We start from the raw sequence: 14823 nt of genomic DNA on the forward strand, positions 1-14823 counted from the left end.
ATTAGTAGGAATGAAATGAAATTTCACTAGTTACATTTCTCCAGCTTTATTTGTAAACAACTATTGCCAAAATTTTTGAACATGGTCAAGTTATGGCATTCTCCTCATATATGTTGAAGCATGCTGGAGGGATGATATAGGGACATATATAATATAAAATATTACAATAAAGGTGTGACCAAGATTTTCCAAAAACAAGGCATCTTGTCATGATTTATAATATTTTGGAAAAGCAGTGCAATACCAGTGGTTAAAAAGCCCCCACCCCATTTAACTCCAAAACCCATGTCATGACACTAGACATGATGAAAATACAGTTTTATTTTGTAACAATATAGTAACAATCCTAGTGCAGTTCTATTATACTTTGCAGGTTCGAGTTCAATACATTTAAAATGAAACAAAAGATGTACAAATAATAAGCATTACATTAAATTAAATGCTAATCAATGATGCTGGTATACCGTTTAGTAAAGCAGGGATCTAGCAGACAAAATTCTGTAGAAAGATATGTTTTGAGTCAGAACAGCTACTGTTTGAGCTGTAGGTAGTACATTTTGTAAATGGTCTAACCTTTTATGGAGTCAGACAAGGTAATACATTTAGAGGAAGATCTCTTCTGGCTATTAGATTTGTGGATAATTTATGTATTTCACATTATGTTACCATGCAGAAGTAAAATTTGTGGTGAAGTCAAAGCATTTATAAAAACATAAATACCAATTTTACTCAACCATTTATAAAATGATGCTGAAGGTTTTATAATATAATTTTACACCTTCCAGAAAATTATTATATCCCTAAGTTCCCAAATATCCCACCTATTATGGCCTGTGATGAAAGGCAAAAAAAATCCTCTTTTCTCATACAAGTCAATTGAAGCACAGAAGCAGCTCAAAGCAGGCTAATGCAGCTAAGCAGCTAAACTCATTCAATTTTTACCTTTCCTACTCCATCAAAAAAAAGTTTAGGTTGTAGGCAGTAAACATGAATTGGTCATACTTATGTAATCAACTACATTGAAAAAAAATTGGTTTCTCAATTTTTATAAACTTATTTTGCAGTTTAATGTAACCATAATTGTACCACTGAAGTTTTATTATTATTGTAATTGTGCTTTAATAAATGTGAAACAAATTATAACTACATGCATTTATAAATCTTTGCATTTTAATGCCGTTTGAGCTACATTTTGGTAACTTTATTTTTAGGACTGAAATTTGCAAATCACATCTGGCACGTCTCAGTCGGCCTCTCTTGGACCTCACAAAAAATAAGCAGTTCTTAAGAGAACTTTGAGAGCTTCAAAAACTGTGGCAGTCTATGACTTAATCTACAAAATTGGAACTTTGGCGTTTTCCTTTTTTTTCTCACAGTCAGTAAAGATTATTGACGTGGCATATAAGGATATCATCTTTTCTTAGGAAAAAAATCCAGCTCTATTATGTTACTGGTAATTTCTTTTACAACAAGTCCTATTTTAACCTGGCTGGATGGTAGAATTGTGGATGTTTTCAAAGTAAAGGAAATAGGAACTTTACTTCCTCCATGGAAGGATTCCATGGATTCTAATTTCTCCCACAACAGTATGTAATAAATTAGTTATTATGAACAATTCTATGGTAGTGTAGAGGGATCAAGTCATGGAAATGTTAAGTGTGCTGAAAAGTTTCTGTTTTTCAAAGAAGCATTTATTCAAGAAAATAGCAATACACTCATTAGATATGCATTCTTTTGTGCAAAAAAAAAACATTGTTTGAATCCGAAGATATAGGCTGTAATTGTTGGAGCTCCTTAGCAGTCGTTTTAAGGAAGGAGAGTTTATCATTATCAACTGAAGATTTAACCTGGGTGACTTTTTTATTTATAGTAACCAGAGTATTTTTGCTTGTTAGGAGAATGTGAACTTCAGTGATGAAATGATAAAAATACAGATGTTTGCTCATTTAATAGTTTGGCTAATAAATGGGCATTGGCATAGCTGCATAGCTTTTGATTTTCTATCACATGGTGTGCAAAGACCTAACATATAAACAAAAAAGCTCTGGGGTTTCACAAATGATTTGTTTAATAAAAAACATCACAGTGGGAGATGCAAACATATTTTTTTTAATAATTTTTGACTTCTGCATTAAAATCTCCATGTAAAGGCAAGGGAATCTACAAAGGAATGTGTGACAAAAATTGAAATCAATTATAATAAAACCAATAGGGATGAAGCCAGAACACAGAGATTTCAGAGAGAGACAGAGAGAATGAAAATAGGAACAAACAGAAAATTGTAAAAATAAAGTCTAAAATCAAAAGGGGGGAGCAGGGTGAAACATCACCCCTTGGGAAATAACATGTAGGTAGTAAATGCAGCTTTGAAGGACTCAAAATGTAGCAGTGTACTGTACAAAGATAAGTTCCAAGATGCGGCCATGAGTGAGATAGGAGGGCTTCTTATGACACAAGTCTTGTGCTAATGTACTAACCCTCCTCTGTGCCCCACACAAGGCCTAGCCAGCCTTACTTTCGCCTACCTATTTGGGCCATGAGTTGGGCATTTGCTGCAGCCTTTGCTCTCATTTTGTTAGCTTTTGCAATGTCAAACAGAATGTTCATAAGGTTGGTTGGCACATCCAGTGAGAGAGTAAATTTGGTCCGCCGGTCACTTTTTGCCTTGTTTTGGTAAACCTTGCCTTTTACCTGTGCTTGTGACAGGTACCTGTAACGTGCGGCTGGAAATGTTCTTTTCTCTTTCTCATCTTCTTCCTCCTCCTCTTCCTCTTGAGACAGAAGATTATCACGTGGTCCAAAATCATAACCCCTTTTACTAAGAACAGAGTTTTCTTCTAAGCTCCGTCTCTTGGCATCTTCAAGTGCTTCCTTCAGGCAGCTAAATATCGACTCTGCTTTGTAAAAGTTGTAGTGAAGACTGGATCGGGCCATGCAAACTATGAGCAATAGCAGGAGAAGCCTAGTGTGAGGCATACTTCCACCCTGCGACTAGACAATGAGAACATAATATTATTGTAAAGCTGTATTGAATTTAAAATAATTAAACAAATTTTAAAAGTTTACTCTCTGTTCTGCAAATGTTAACTTTATCTTGCCAGATGATGCTTTGCACGGACCAACATATTCTGTTGTCGCAAGGCTTAATAAGTGTCCTTTCTGACCAGTGAGGTACAGGAGGGAGCAGACAAAGATCAGCTATTCAAGATAAAATCTACATGTGCACAAGAAAGCAGGGGAATCAGCGGAAGTAATAGTTTTTATTCAGGACAGGTACGTTATCATACTAAATAGTAAAAGTCAAGCAACCCAAAGCAATCGATCAGGAGGATACTGGAAATAGCAGCACACCACCACAAACACTAATTTAGGTCTACAATATTTCATGAAACCAGCATGTCCACTAAAGTGAAAAAAAAGAACTATACCACTTTCATCATTTCCTGGAATGTTTTTGCATCTTTGATAAAATGCACACTTTGGGCCTGATTTAGTAAATCTGTCCGAGAATGAAGAAGAAAGACTACCATGGGAGAACCAGGTAATCCAGCAAACCTGGAATGGATCTAGTCCAGGATTGAAAACATTTGCCAATCAATACCAAGTAATTTTTAGGAAATCCATTCTTCTCCAGTCTTAGAGAGCTTTAATAAATCAGACCCTTTAATTCTAAAGGTTACCTAACCCTCCCCTCATTGTCTTCTATGAACTTGTTTACCTAAGCGATTAGGCAAAGGGAAGCCTTAGTTTAGTACTACAATATTACCAATTATTCATAAGTGCTCAACAATCTTCATAATTAATTTACCAAACATTGACTGTGATCAACTTACTGAAGTCAGAACAATGAAAGTTGTATGCTTTGCATTAATGTTATTTGTCTTTAGCTATACTAAGAACTATGGTACTAAAACTTACCATTTTCACTGTCATGACAGACAAAACCAACGGCAGTGGTCAATTTTTACATTTTGTAGTTAAACATAAACATATTTTTATAGGTTATGAAGAACCTTGAAGAACCTATTTTGAACTTATATTTCAATATTTTTTATTACAAACCTCCCTGGCGGTATTATTATTTTATTATTTTTAAATGTCAAAGTAGTACATTTGACATTTAAAAATTCTTCTTATTTTAAACTTCCCACCAGTCATGCCCCCCAAGTGTACGCCGCCCGCACGCACACATGTTGCTTGCCTGTAAGACATCTGCATACCATGGCTTTGCAGATGCGGGCCAGGCATCGCCAAGGGGATGCAGATCCAGGGCCGGCATCGCCGGAGGACGCCACAGGCTCGTGGGGACCAGGTAAGCCCTCAATTCCACCCTGCGGGGTTACCCCTTTTTGTAATGAAAATGAACCCCGAGCCATACTTGGGATTACCCCCAGGGAGGTTAATAATAAACATAGGTAGTTGTATTAAAAAAAAATACAGAAAGTACAAAAGTAACAAAACAAAAACGAGGTATGCAACACAAGGACACGTTACAACATCGCTCCCCCAACATAATGATAATTTTCCCACTTGCCCCATTCTGTAGAGAATCTGCCTTTTCTTTTGAATAAATAAGGTAATCTCAGCTAAACAGAGTACAGTCATACTAATATTGTTTACCTTGTGTAATAGTTATATTACACAAAATTTTTTATTAAAAGAACTGGACTAATATGGTCTGAGTGTAAAGGGTTTTGTTTTGGTATTAAAAAGAAATGGAGACAATTTAATGTATGTGTATTTCTAAAATTAGGTTGGGATTTTGTAATGATTAAAAATACTTAAGAATTGTTTATTCGCTGTACATCACAAATTAAAAGGTAGGCTAAAGAATGTTGCACCATACAAACCCTCACATTATTCATATATATATATTTTATATTTAATATGTTATTTTGCAGGTATACAAAGTTTGGCCAGATAGGTGCTCATATGTTCATTATCACATATGGTACAAATAGTATGCTAGCGCATTCTATTTCCTATAAAGTTCCTATATAACTAGTTCCTATGCCTTATTTTCATTTGGAAGGATTGCTATGTTTTGCAAATGGTATTTTATGTTTAATGAGAGTTGATATATTCAAAAGTGTGGTGCTTTCATCAGGTTAGGTTCGCTCCATCTATGCCAGTGTTTACATGGGTTGGCAGAAGGAGTGTCATATTTTTGCAGATGGCAAACCCTTTACTTTTAACAATATTGAAAATAAACCTTGATCCTTGAAGAATAATTCATCGTTTTGGATCAGAAGACCTTAGAAAGGGAGGCATTAGACATGGCAGGGTTTCATGCTCTTAAAGCTTCCTCTCTGGAATAATACATCTTGGATTGTATTGCCATGTACCTTGGGACAGGGACAAGCCCCTGTTTGGTCTCAGCCCATTTTTACAAAATGGATTCACCATTGCCCTTCATGAATTGCATCAAAATGTACATAATTTATATTTGTAACATATCTTCTGTAGATGAAAGATAAAATAAAAATCTGGTACAATAAGTATAATGTAATATTTTCTTGTGAATGTTAACATTTTTCAGCATGACATCCTTATTACCAGTAGGTGATTTCACTGTTTTGATATTTTAAATAACATGTTTTCCTAAATTGCATATAGCCTATTGTTAAATATAACACTTAGTAATGTGTGTATAAACATCTGCTAAAACTGTAGACATTTGACTAACATTTGACTAATTAAAGGAAAAATGCTGTTCAATTAAGGAAAAATATTTTCACCAATTTTAGTCCTCAAATTACTTTAAAAAAATATAAAGAAGTGAATGTGATATTTACTAATTATTCATTTTAGGTAAATTTTCTTGGTGGTGTTTGAAATGACAATGACAAATTTACCTGCTGTATATATTTCATAAATGGTGCATTTACTGCTGTTAGGCATATCCCTATGGGCCCATTCCTACATGTGCACTTGAGAAATGTGTGCAAATTACTGTTTTGCTGTTGTAGGGTGTAGTTTCATGGATGACAGGGCTAGACTAAGGATGCAGCTGAGCCTCTGTGAGCAATTCTGTGAAATCCATTTTTTTTAAGGGTTTTAGTCACTGGTTACATGAGCATCAGTATGTCTGTTCGGGACCTTACTAATATTAGATACCGTGACTCTTATTTAAAGTTCGGTGTTGCTGCTGTTAGTTGTTTAGTATGTAGTCTTACTGACAGTGCTGTGGGCTGATTCTGCCATATACCTTTGATTCCTTTAAAAAGGCCCTGATTTATTAAAACTTTCCAAAGCTGGAGAGGATAAACTTTCATCAGTGAAGCTGGGGGATCCAGCAAACCTGGAATGGATCTGGTCCAGGATTCAAGACATTTGCTAGCAAATAGCAAATGACTTTTAGGAAATCCATTCCAGGTTTGCTGGAACACCCAGCTTTGCTCAGGAATGTATATCTTCTCCAGCCTTGGAAAGCTTTTATAAACCAGGCCCGATATGTCTGTGCCATGCTCCGTATCATTTGCCTGTTAGCCCAGGTCCCATGATAAAGCTCCCTCCTTCCAGATGACCTGCATTCTGAGACAGTAGGCTGAATGATGCTGAGTATCAAGAGGATCACCCTTAATCTTGTAAGTCCGATGTGTACAACAGAAAACAAGATAAATATTGCAGACTTCATGGTTCCAGTTCACACCCTACTAAGCAATGTTTTTTTCTTAATAAAAAGTGGAATTGGGCTTTGATGTGATTTAATTACAGCAGAGAGAGAAAAAAAAGTGGATAGTAATGGCTATAGCAAGTAATGAGATCTCACTACTTGAGTCCGGCTTTAGCAGTGATGCCAACATTACTCCATAATTAAATGATCAGTTTTGCTAGGTTGACACTTTGGACCTGATTTATTAAAGTTTTCCAAGGCTGGAGAGAATACATATAGAGAATACAATACTTTCAACAATGAAGCTGGGTGATCCAGCAAAGCTGGAATGGATCTGGTCCAGGATTGAAAACATTTGCTAACAAATAGCTAATGACTTATAGGAAATCCGTTCCAGGTTTGCTGGATTATCCAGCTTTACTGATGAAAGTGTATTCTCTCCAGCCTTGGAAAACTTTGATACATCAGGGCCAAAATGTCTGGCTTTATAAATTGACATCTTTTTTAGGTTCCATTACCTGCCATGATCGCAATGTGAGTAGAGCTGATATGTGCATGTTTTTTTTCTGTGGATGCACAACAGCTGAACCAAATAGCATAATTTCTTACGAACTCCTTGCATACACAACATTTTCTCAGAGGCTGTGATTTGTTGTGAATGGGACAATAGGAATTTGGGTCTTTACCCTTTGTTCACTGTTGCCTCTTGCAGTGGTTTTAACTCTTTCTAATGCAGACAACATTTGTAGAGTGCATTTTTTAGTGGTGAGTTTTTCTCATCTTGTAGTTGGGAGCTAGGAATGCTCATGTCGATAATTAGGAAGCTTGTACCATTCTTAGCACAAGGTAAGTCTTTATTCAGTTTCAAAAAAGCAGAGACTTGATGTTCCTCTTCATACCATAAAGCAACCGGTTTACTATTTTTTAATATTGTAAGGAAGTTTTTTCTGTGACTTGGTTTAACAGAGGGCAACAAATTTCTTCTTTTTTAGAAACGTTTTCCAAGGCTCTGAGCAAAATCTACTACTTCCTTTCTGAAGATCTAGTTGAGCGTCTTCCTGAACTATTTCTGGCTGTTCTCATGCCTGGACATTGCCATTGTTCTGGCTTAGGAAAAAATCCAATGTTTATCCTGTAGGGTAATCAGAGTTTATCAAGATATGATGATTATTACCATCTTTTTTCTTTAAAAGATTGTTACAAGGCTTAAAGGTTGGCTAAGTCTGTTACTTCTTTTCTTTCTGAAGAACTTTTTTTAGCTTTGCAAAAGCACCGCTTAGTTGCTTTGCAAAATTACATTTCACCATACTTCACATAATTACATATTCACCAACAACAGTTATTGATTAAATCGTCAGATTCCTAATATCAGGTTATGATTATCTGTTTGCTTTGTTGGCTTCTTTAGGTTTCAGTGATGTTTATTCTTTTATCACTACCTCTCGAAAATCATCTTCATCTTGAATTGGTGTCTCATGGTCTAATTGTAGAAGGTTTAACTTCAGTGAGTTAACAATTTTTTGCTGAGATGCATTTTTGCAAATGTGTGCAGTGTTGCTGTATTGGTTTGAAATCACAGGTTATACAAAGAAAGTTTTTTTTCCAGAGTTGAAATTATACACAGTCCATCACTGGACAGCAAAGTCCACATACTTCACTATGCATACACAGCTTTTTAAACTGTGGAAAGATTTGTTTCTAACATTTGCAATCATACACAGGAATAATACAGCAGTCTGTATTCTGATCCTGAGTGTGATTTATAAACAGATCCCAGAGGCTTCTATCATATGCTTACTCTGAATGCAAAGAATATATGCTTTTTGAGGCATCGGTACAAAAATACTGCAGATAGAGTAGAGCGGGGGTGTCAAACTCTGGCCCGGGGGCCAAATGTGGCCCCCAATGTCCTTTTTTTTTTTGCCCAAAAGGGAATCCTAAACATGAACTGCAGCTGGCCTGCCACTGCATTGGAATAACGCCGATACTACAAATCCCCGCATCACTCGCATCTAAAGACCAGGGGGCTCTCTGCCTATGTGCAGCCAAGCATTGGATTGTTTTATAGAGATGCAAATAATGCCAGGAATTTTAGTAGTGGCGCTATTTCAATGAAGATGGAGTTTCAGCGGTGGGCCACTCATAAGATTTAGCTCCGCATTGGCCGTGTCTGGCATTTCCAGCACTCCCCCTCAGCTGTACTTTTTCTTGCTACTCCAAGGCATGGACTTAAATGGTTGGATTTACCAACCATTAAAGGTTACTATTGAAATTTAACTTAGAAGGCCACAAATAGAGAAAGAGGCATAAGATTTTTGCTTAAATAAAATAAAAAAAATGTATGCCTCTTTCTCTATTACAATCTTGTTCCAGATGAATGTGAAGCAAAACCTCTTTGTTTCCATCTAATGAGAAGGAAACATTTCCTCAATTTTTTAAATAAAATTCAAGGTTGGCCCAAGACTTTATATAAGTTTTTAATTTTGGCCCTCTGTGTATTTGAGTTTGACACCCCTGAAGTAGAGTGTGTGTAAAAGACATTGGAAATTTGAATGCCCATTCAAATAGCCGTAAAAGCAGTGTATGTGGACAGTATGAGCACTTGCTGACTTGGCAAAATCTATAGACAGTTTAACTCCTAATAAGACACAGAACTTGAATCACATAGTTTTACTGTAGATAAGTACAAAGGATGTTTGTCTTTTGACATGTGAGACAATGGGTTTCCATTATCCAAATCAGGAGTGTGGAGGAGGAAGAAATTATTGTTTACCTGGAGTTGGAGAGTCTTGAAAATGTACCAACTCCGACTCCAACTCCACAGCCCTGGTCCCTGGTCTGTAACTGTACAGAGGAGTAAACACAGGAGTGCCAAACTAAAGACTGTACCAACTACAGACAAATCAGAGTTCATTTTGTACACTATGCTGTACATTTTATGTGGCATACCACATCACCACGTAGTTCCTTGTCCTTTGCTCCACTTCACTTGTGTGAAAAACATTATCCATTGCACTATATTCTATATGCTATGCAATTCATTCTTTACTGGACACCATTCCATTATGTATATTGTGACATCCACAGTACACACCATGTCATTCTGTACAATGAGCTGCTATAGAATTTATAACTCACCTCACCTTTTTATATTATATTTATGAAAAAAAATACTAACCAGTAAACTGTTAATTGGTCACAATTGTTCTTTAATAAGGTCTTTATAACACTACTCTTAAAGTATACATTGAGCCAAATGCTCAATAAACAATGGTAAGTTAGTTGGACATTGTAACGTTCCAGCATTAAATGGAAGCAATTAGATGTGTTTTTTGGCTTCTGCTGCTAGAAGAACTATCTGCACCATGGGCAAAACACTACCTAATCAACACTGGCATTGTATATTATTTTAATTGGAAGAACATATTTGCACTTTTTCAGTTGGATAGCTATCTGACTTAACACTAATTCTGTTATATATCAATATAAACACAATATTATATAATTTTGCAGAAATTGTATAATGATATGTGTTTCCTTTTAAAGCTGAACTCTATCCATACATAAGTAACCAGACACAAGCTGGGGGGTTTACAAGACCTGCTACAGAGAAAAATCAGGCTTCCTTTCTTGCCACATAGAATTGTGCTGTGTGACAGAGCTGTGTCAGTTTCAGAAGTGGTAGGAACACCACCAATCCTTTGTCAAGCAACCTCCTATTTTATATATTATCCACGTATTTATCTGTTTGCCTGAAGTTCGGCATTATGTGCTGCACTTCCCATCTTCTGATTTTCAGCAATATCTCTAAATTTCATCATCTTTTTTTTCTTCCTTCCTTCCACATTTTTTATAAGCCAAACATACCCTTGCCTTCTTTGTTTTAGTGTTTTTTATAAACTATTTATAGCTAGTTAAATGTTTAAAACTCCCTTCCAATAGACATCCTGAGTATCTGAGGTGTTATGTGGTGTCAGAAAAGAGCTGTAATGGTATTGTCATTATTAGTAAATATAAATAGATTGCATATGCAAAGGATGGGAAATCAGTTGCACTACAAATTAACCTTACCACATATTACCATATTTTCTTTTACATGCCACCTTGGCCCTGTAAATCCTTCCCCTAATCAATGTCCTTGTGAATAGCGATTTTCCTTTCATAAAGAGGTATTCATATCAAAATCAATCATCCAAACCTGCAGTGGTAAACTCATGCTAAGGTACTTTTTACTTTACATATGGTAAACCTTGCATGCGTAATTTGATGGCAATATACCAAAGAGTCTGTTGAAGAAGATGGCATTTCTATTGTTATAATCATTGATATAAACAGCAGTACCTAACTAGGTATGAGCAGCCTAATGCTATCTAATGCAGACTTTTTAATAGACAGCTCATTTAACCAGTAGCTCAATGTATTTATCTGAACACAGTTCATCCTTATATTGTTCTGATCTGGCCAATTTGGGTACTCATTGCAGACATTATAATGGAGTCTGATACCAGAATTGCTTCTATTTGCCAGTGCCAGCTTACTAATGAGGTCTAGCACTCCCTTCATTATATATATTCCCAGGGGATCAAGGCAGAATGGTGCCCCTTGCAAGGTAGCTGCTTTAGTCTTCCTGTCTTTGATAAGGACTGCAAAAGACAGAGAAGTTGACCCATCTGCAAAACCTAATCAGACACTAACTGTCTACAACAGCATCCTTCCTTACCAACAGATACAGGTCCTATTGTACTGGTTTGATGCAGAAATATGAGTTGTATCCGGGCTCCAATGACTATACTGGGACCTAGGCTATAGCCTGGTTTGCCTTGTGGATGGTCCTGCTTTGTATAATATAGAGAGGCAATCTGTTAGCACAGCCTTTGCATACCCAATCATGCTTTGCTCAATTAAAGATGCATATTTGTGCTTATAGTGTGCCTCCTTGTTGACTTATTTCTCCTATCTGTATGCTGCCCATTTGTTCTATTCAGCATCAGCTGTCACCAGTTGCAAACCAATTTTACTACAGATTGTTTAGGATTTGTGCATTTCATGTATTTTCCTACTGAGATGTGTAAATAGTCAGCATATGAAATCTTTGGATTTGTATGCTTTTAATCTCCCTTGTAATTTCAGATTTTTTCTATAACACCAAATATATTGACCCATGACCCACATAGCACGTCAATATTCTCTCTAATTTAAATCATCTTCCTTTTCACTAACACGAACAGGTCATAAAAAACGAGTTGTCCTAAATGTCTTCATTACTAAACATTGGAAACAACTTTTCCCTGTATTTATTTTACCTGCCAATGGTAGAATTACAGCTCTATTACCCCGCACATCTCTTACTGATCCTGTTAAGTACTAAAGGCGTTGTATGGGCACAAAAAGGTGATGACTGCTACAGGGCAATGCTACAACCATCCCAGAAGGCTAGTAGTCATTAAATCTTTGTCTACTCTGATGTGTGTCAGCTCTTTTCACAGAAAACTTAACTGTTAATCACTGTCCTTATATTGTATTATTTTTTTTGTAACAGGCATTATATGCTATATTCTGTAACAGATCCTTTACCTAAGAGCATTAAAAGAAAATGTATACAGGCAATCATGAGTTTACAGGAGGATACAGCAGCTTATTTAGTATGAATGGGGAAGGGATTAGTTACTTTAACAGACTACACTATTTTGCATTATCCTAAAGCTTAGTTTTCTGTGTTCTTTGTATTGACTCTTGGCATTGCCTTGGTATTTGTGGGTATATTATATTTAAAGATTGTGCATTTAGCCTAGTAGAACTCATTAAAAGTTTGTGTGCTTTGTCAGCCCATACATTAAACAACTTTTGTTAAAAACTTCTAAGCTAATGTGCACTCATCCTTGTTAAATGGTACACTGGTACAATGTTCAGTGTGTGATATACTACTGATAGTTTACAATATTTTGTAAAACATCAAGGATACATGAATTGCATGGAACTCAAATGGAGCATTGTAACTAAATGAATTTCAAGATCATAAAAAAATCTTATCTGATGTGTCAACTGTTCACCAGTGAAAGCAACCTTTAGCAACCATCTACTGAATGATTTTCCTATGTCTTTACCAAGAAAGCAAGTGCTGTAATGATCCTTTATAAATATATAGATATTTAATTTCCTACAATATATGACACAACCCCATTAAGCAGATTCAGATACCTGGAACAGACTAAGAACACATGTGTTACATACTTTATTAGTATGCCTCTAGTGCACAGGAATGTTTGGGGTCTTTAAAAATCAGCTATCTTATATTAGATATTACCTGTTAGTGTGTTTATAAATGCAGCATCTAACCTCACCAGTGGCAATAATGGAATCATTTATTGCAATATATCTTAAAAGGTTTTCTTTTAAAAATATAGATTGCAAGTTATCATGTAGGGTGTTATCACCAGTAACAGAAGTATGTATATGCCTTTAAAAGTATTACTTAGTATGACGCTGTGGAAGATAGCTGCACTTTAAAAACAAGAAAAATGACAAAAAACAGAAAAATAATGTTCTAACTGCCGTTATTGGTAACACAAAAGCACAAAATGAATGTGCATTGTGTTTGTTAACTTATATATAAAACAATGTATACAACACAATCCTATATGACGTCCAATCAGAATATATGATCCTGAAGATATAGCAGTTAGCACATCATCATTACACTACATTATGTTTGCATTCTAGGATCTTATTCCAACTTAGAAACTTGGATGGAAAACTGGTAAAATGTACTGAGTTCTGAAGAAAAACTGCATGCAGCAGGTAAATACAACTATTAGCAGCACTGCTTAATATGTCAGCTACTTAAACAATAAAAGATAATCATATTGCCTTGTTTGCAGCTGAAATAGGCTTTATGATTACAACTTTTATTGTGGAGTGTTAGTAGCTATGGTATGCTCTTCCCTGAAATTCTTTGATGAATTGTATATATGTGTTTATCTAAATCTTCCTATTATGTATTTACAGTCATTATCTAACTGCACAACATTCACAGCATTTTACTTTGCTAAATCCTGACACATATTGCTTTTTAGTACATATATTTAAAATGTGCTTTCCCCTGATCAACAACTGTAGTGATACCGGAATGCTGGATATATATCGTTTCCAATTAGCTTCAGAACTGCAGATTGTCCATGTTACTTTTAACTCTTGTAATATCTCAATAGAAATCGCTGGATTCTGTTTTCTAATAAATATATTCCATGAAGTTCAGGCAATAAGGTTTTTAGACAATATATATCTAAAAGTTAAGTGTAATTCAGTTAAAAATCTAAAATTAGATAATACTATTTATCCCCTTTACATTACAGATTGCAAAATTTTGATAGCAAACACAAATTTGGGGTCTATTTATAAACCAGTGAATCTGACTTTCACCGACAAATTGGTGGATAATCAATCACTGCCAATAAAAAACATGCACTTGAAAGATTCTCCAGCCCGGAATGTTTTAGTGAATGTCATATTTCTTGCTTCATAAATGGACCTCTATGCATTTTAATAAACATGTAATGAACACTCCTGTTCTGTATTTCTACAATTCATCGACTTTCTTCTCTCATTATTTACCGCTATAACATTTTTGTGGTTTCCAGTGGGCACATAGCAGCAGACAGGTCAAATATCTCCCTATTCCCCTCTGTGCTCATCACAAGTTGAATTTTTGACACCACAATAAAGTTCTTATCTAAATTCTGCTACTTTTACATTAGGGAGAAGAAATGCTGTTAGGAGTAAAAATAAGTTCCAAGCTAGGGATTTACTTTAGCAGTGCTTGTTTTGCCCTAAGTTTGCCATTACCTTGCTAATGTTGGAGGTGTCAGCAGTACTCTGTACTCACCTGAATGTGGCGGTGCTGATGAGTGACGCTCCCTTCTCTCTGCCTCTCAGGATAAAGAGATTTATCAGGCAGCTGCCTCTGACTTGAAAGTCTGCTCCCCCTCTCTCTTTCACTCCTACCCCTCCTCACTCTTAAGGAAGGGGCTCTGATATTTTCTCTATGGAAACGCTCCCCTCTCCTGAGTAGATAGAAAAGAAATGATAACAATGTCTCTTCATAACTTATAGACAAAGACAAGATTTTATTATGGAATAGTAAGGAAATGTTACCCTTGTAGCCATTCATTTATTTAATTCATTCATATAGCCCTGGAATATTGTGTTCT

At 35.7% G+C, this 14823-nt stretch overlaps 1 protein-coding gene across 1 annotated transcript; it reads right to left on the reverse strand.

Moving 5' to 3' along the window:
* Positions 1-306: 306 nt before the first annotated feature.
* On the reverse strand, positions 307-14562 carry UCN3 (urocortin 3). Its single transcript, XM_072401842.1, has 2 exons — positions 14499-14562; positions 307-2991 (listed from the first exon to the last, which is right to left on the reverse strand). The coding sequence occupies exon 2, from the start codon at positions 2974-2976 to the stop codon at positions 2512-2514; it is 465 nt and encodes a 154-aa protein (XP_072257943.1). The 5' UTR covers positions 2977-2991; positions 14499-14562; the 3' UTR covers positions 307-2511.
* Between the last annotated feature and the right edge of the window lie 261 nt (positions 14563-14823).

Source organism: Pyxicephalus adspersus, chromosome 2, assembly GCF_032062135.1.
Source record: "Pyxicephalus adspersus chromosome 2, UCB_Pads_2.0, whole genome shotgun sequence".
NCBI lineage: Eukaryota > Metazoa > Chordata > Amphibia > Anura > Pyxicephalidae > Pyxicephalus > Pyxicephalus adspersus.

Excerpts from the sequence above, each read along its gene's own strand:
- UCN3 (XM_072401842.1), bottom strand. The coding sequence starts at position 2,976 with ATGCCTCACACTAGGCTTCTCCTGCTATTGCTCATAGTTTGCATGGCC.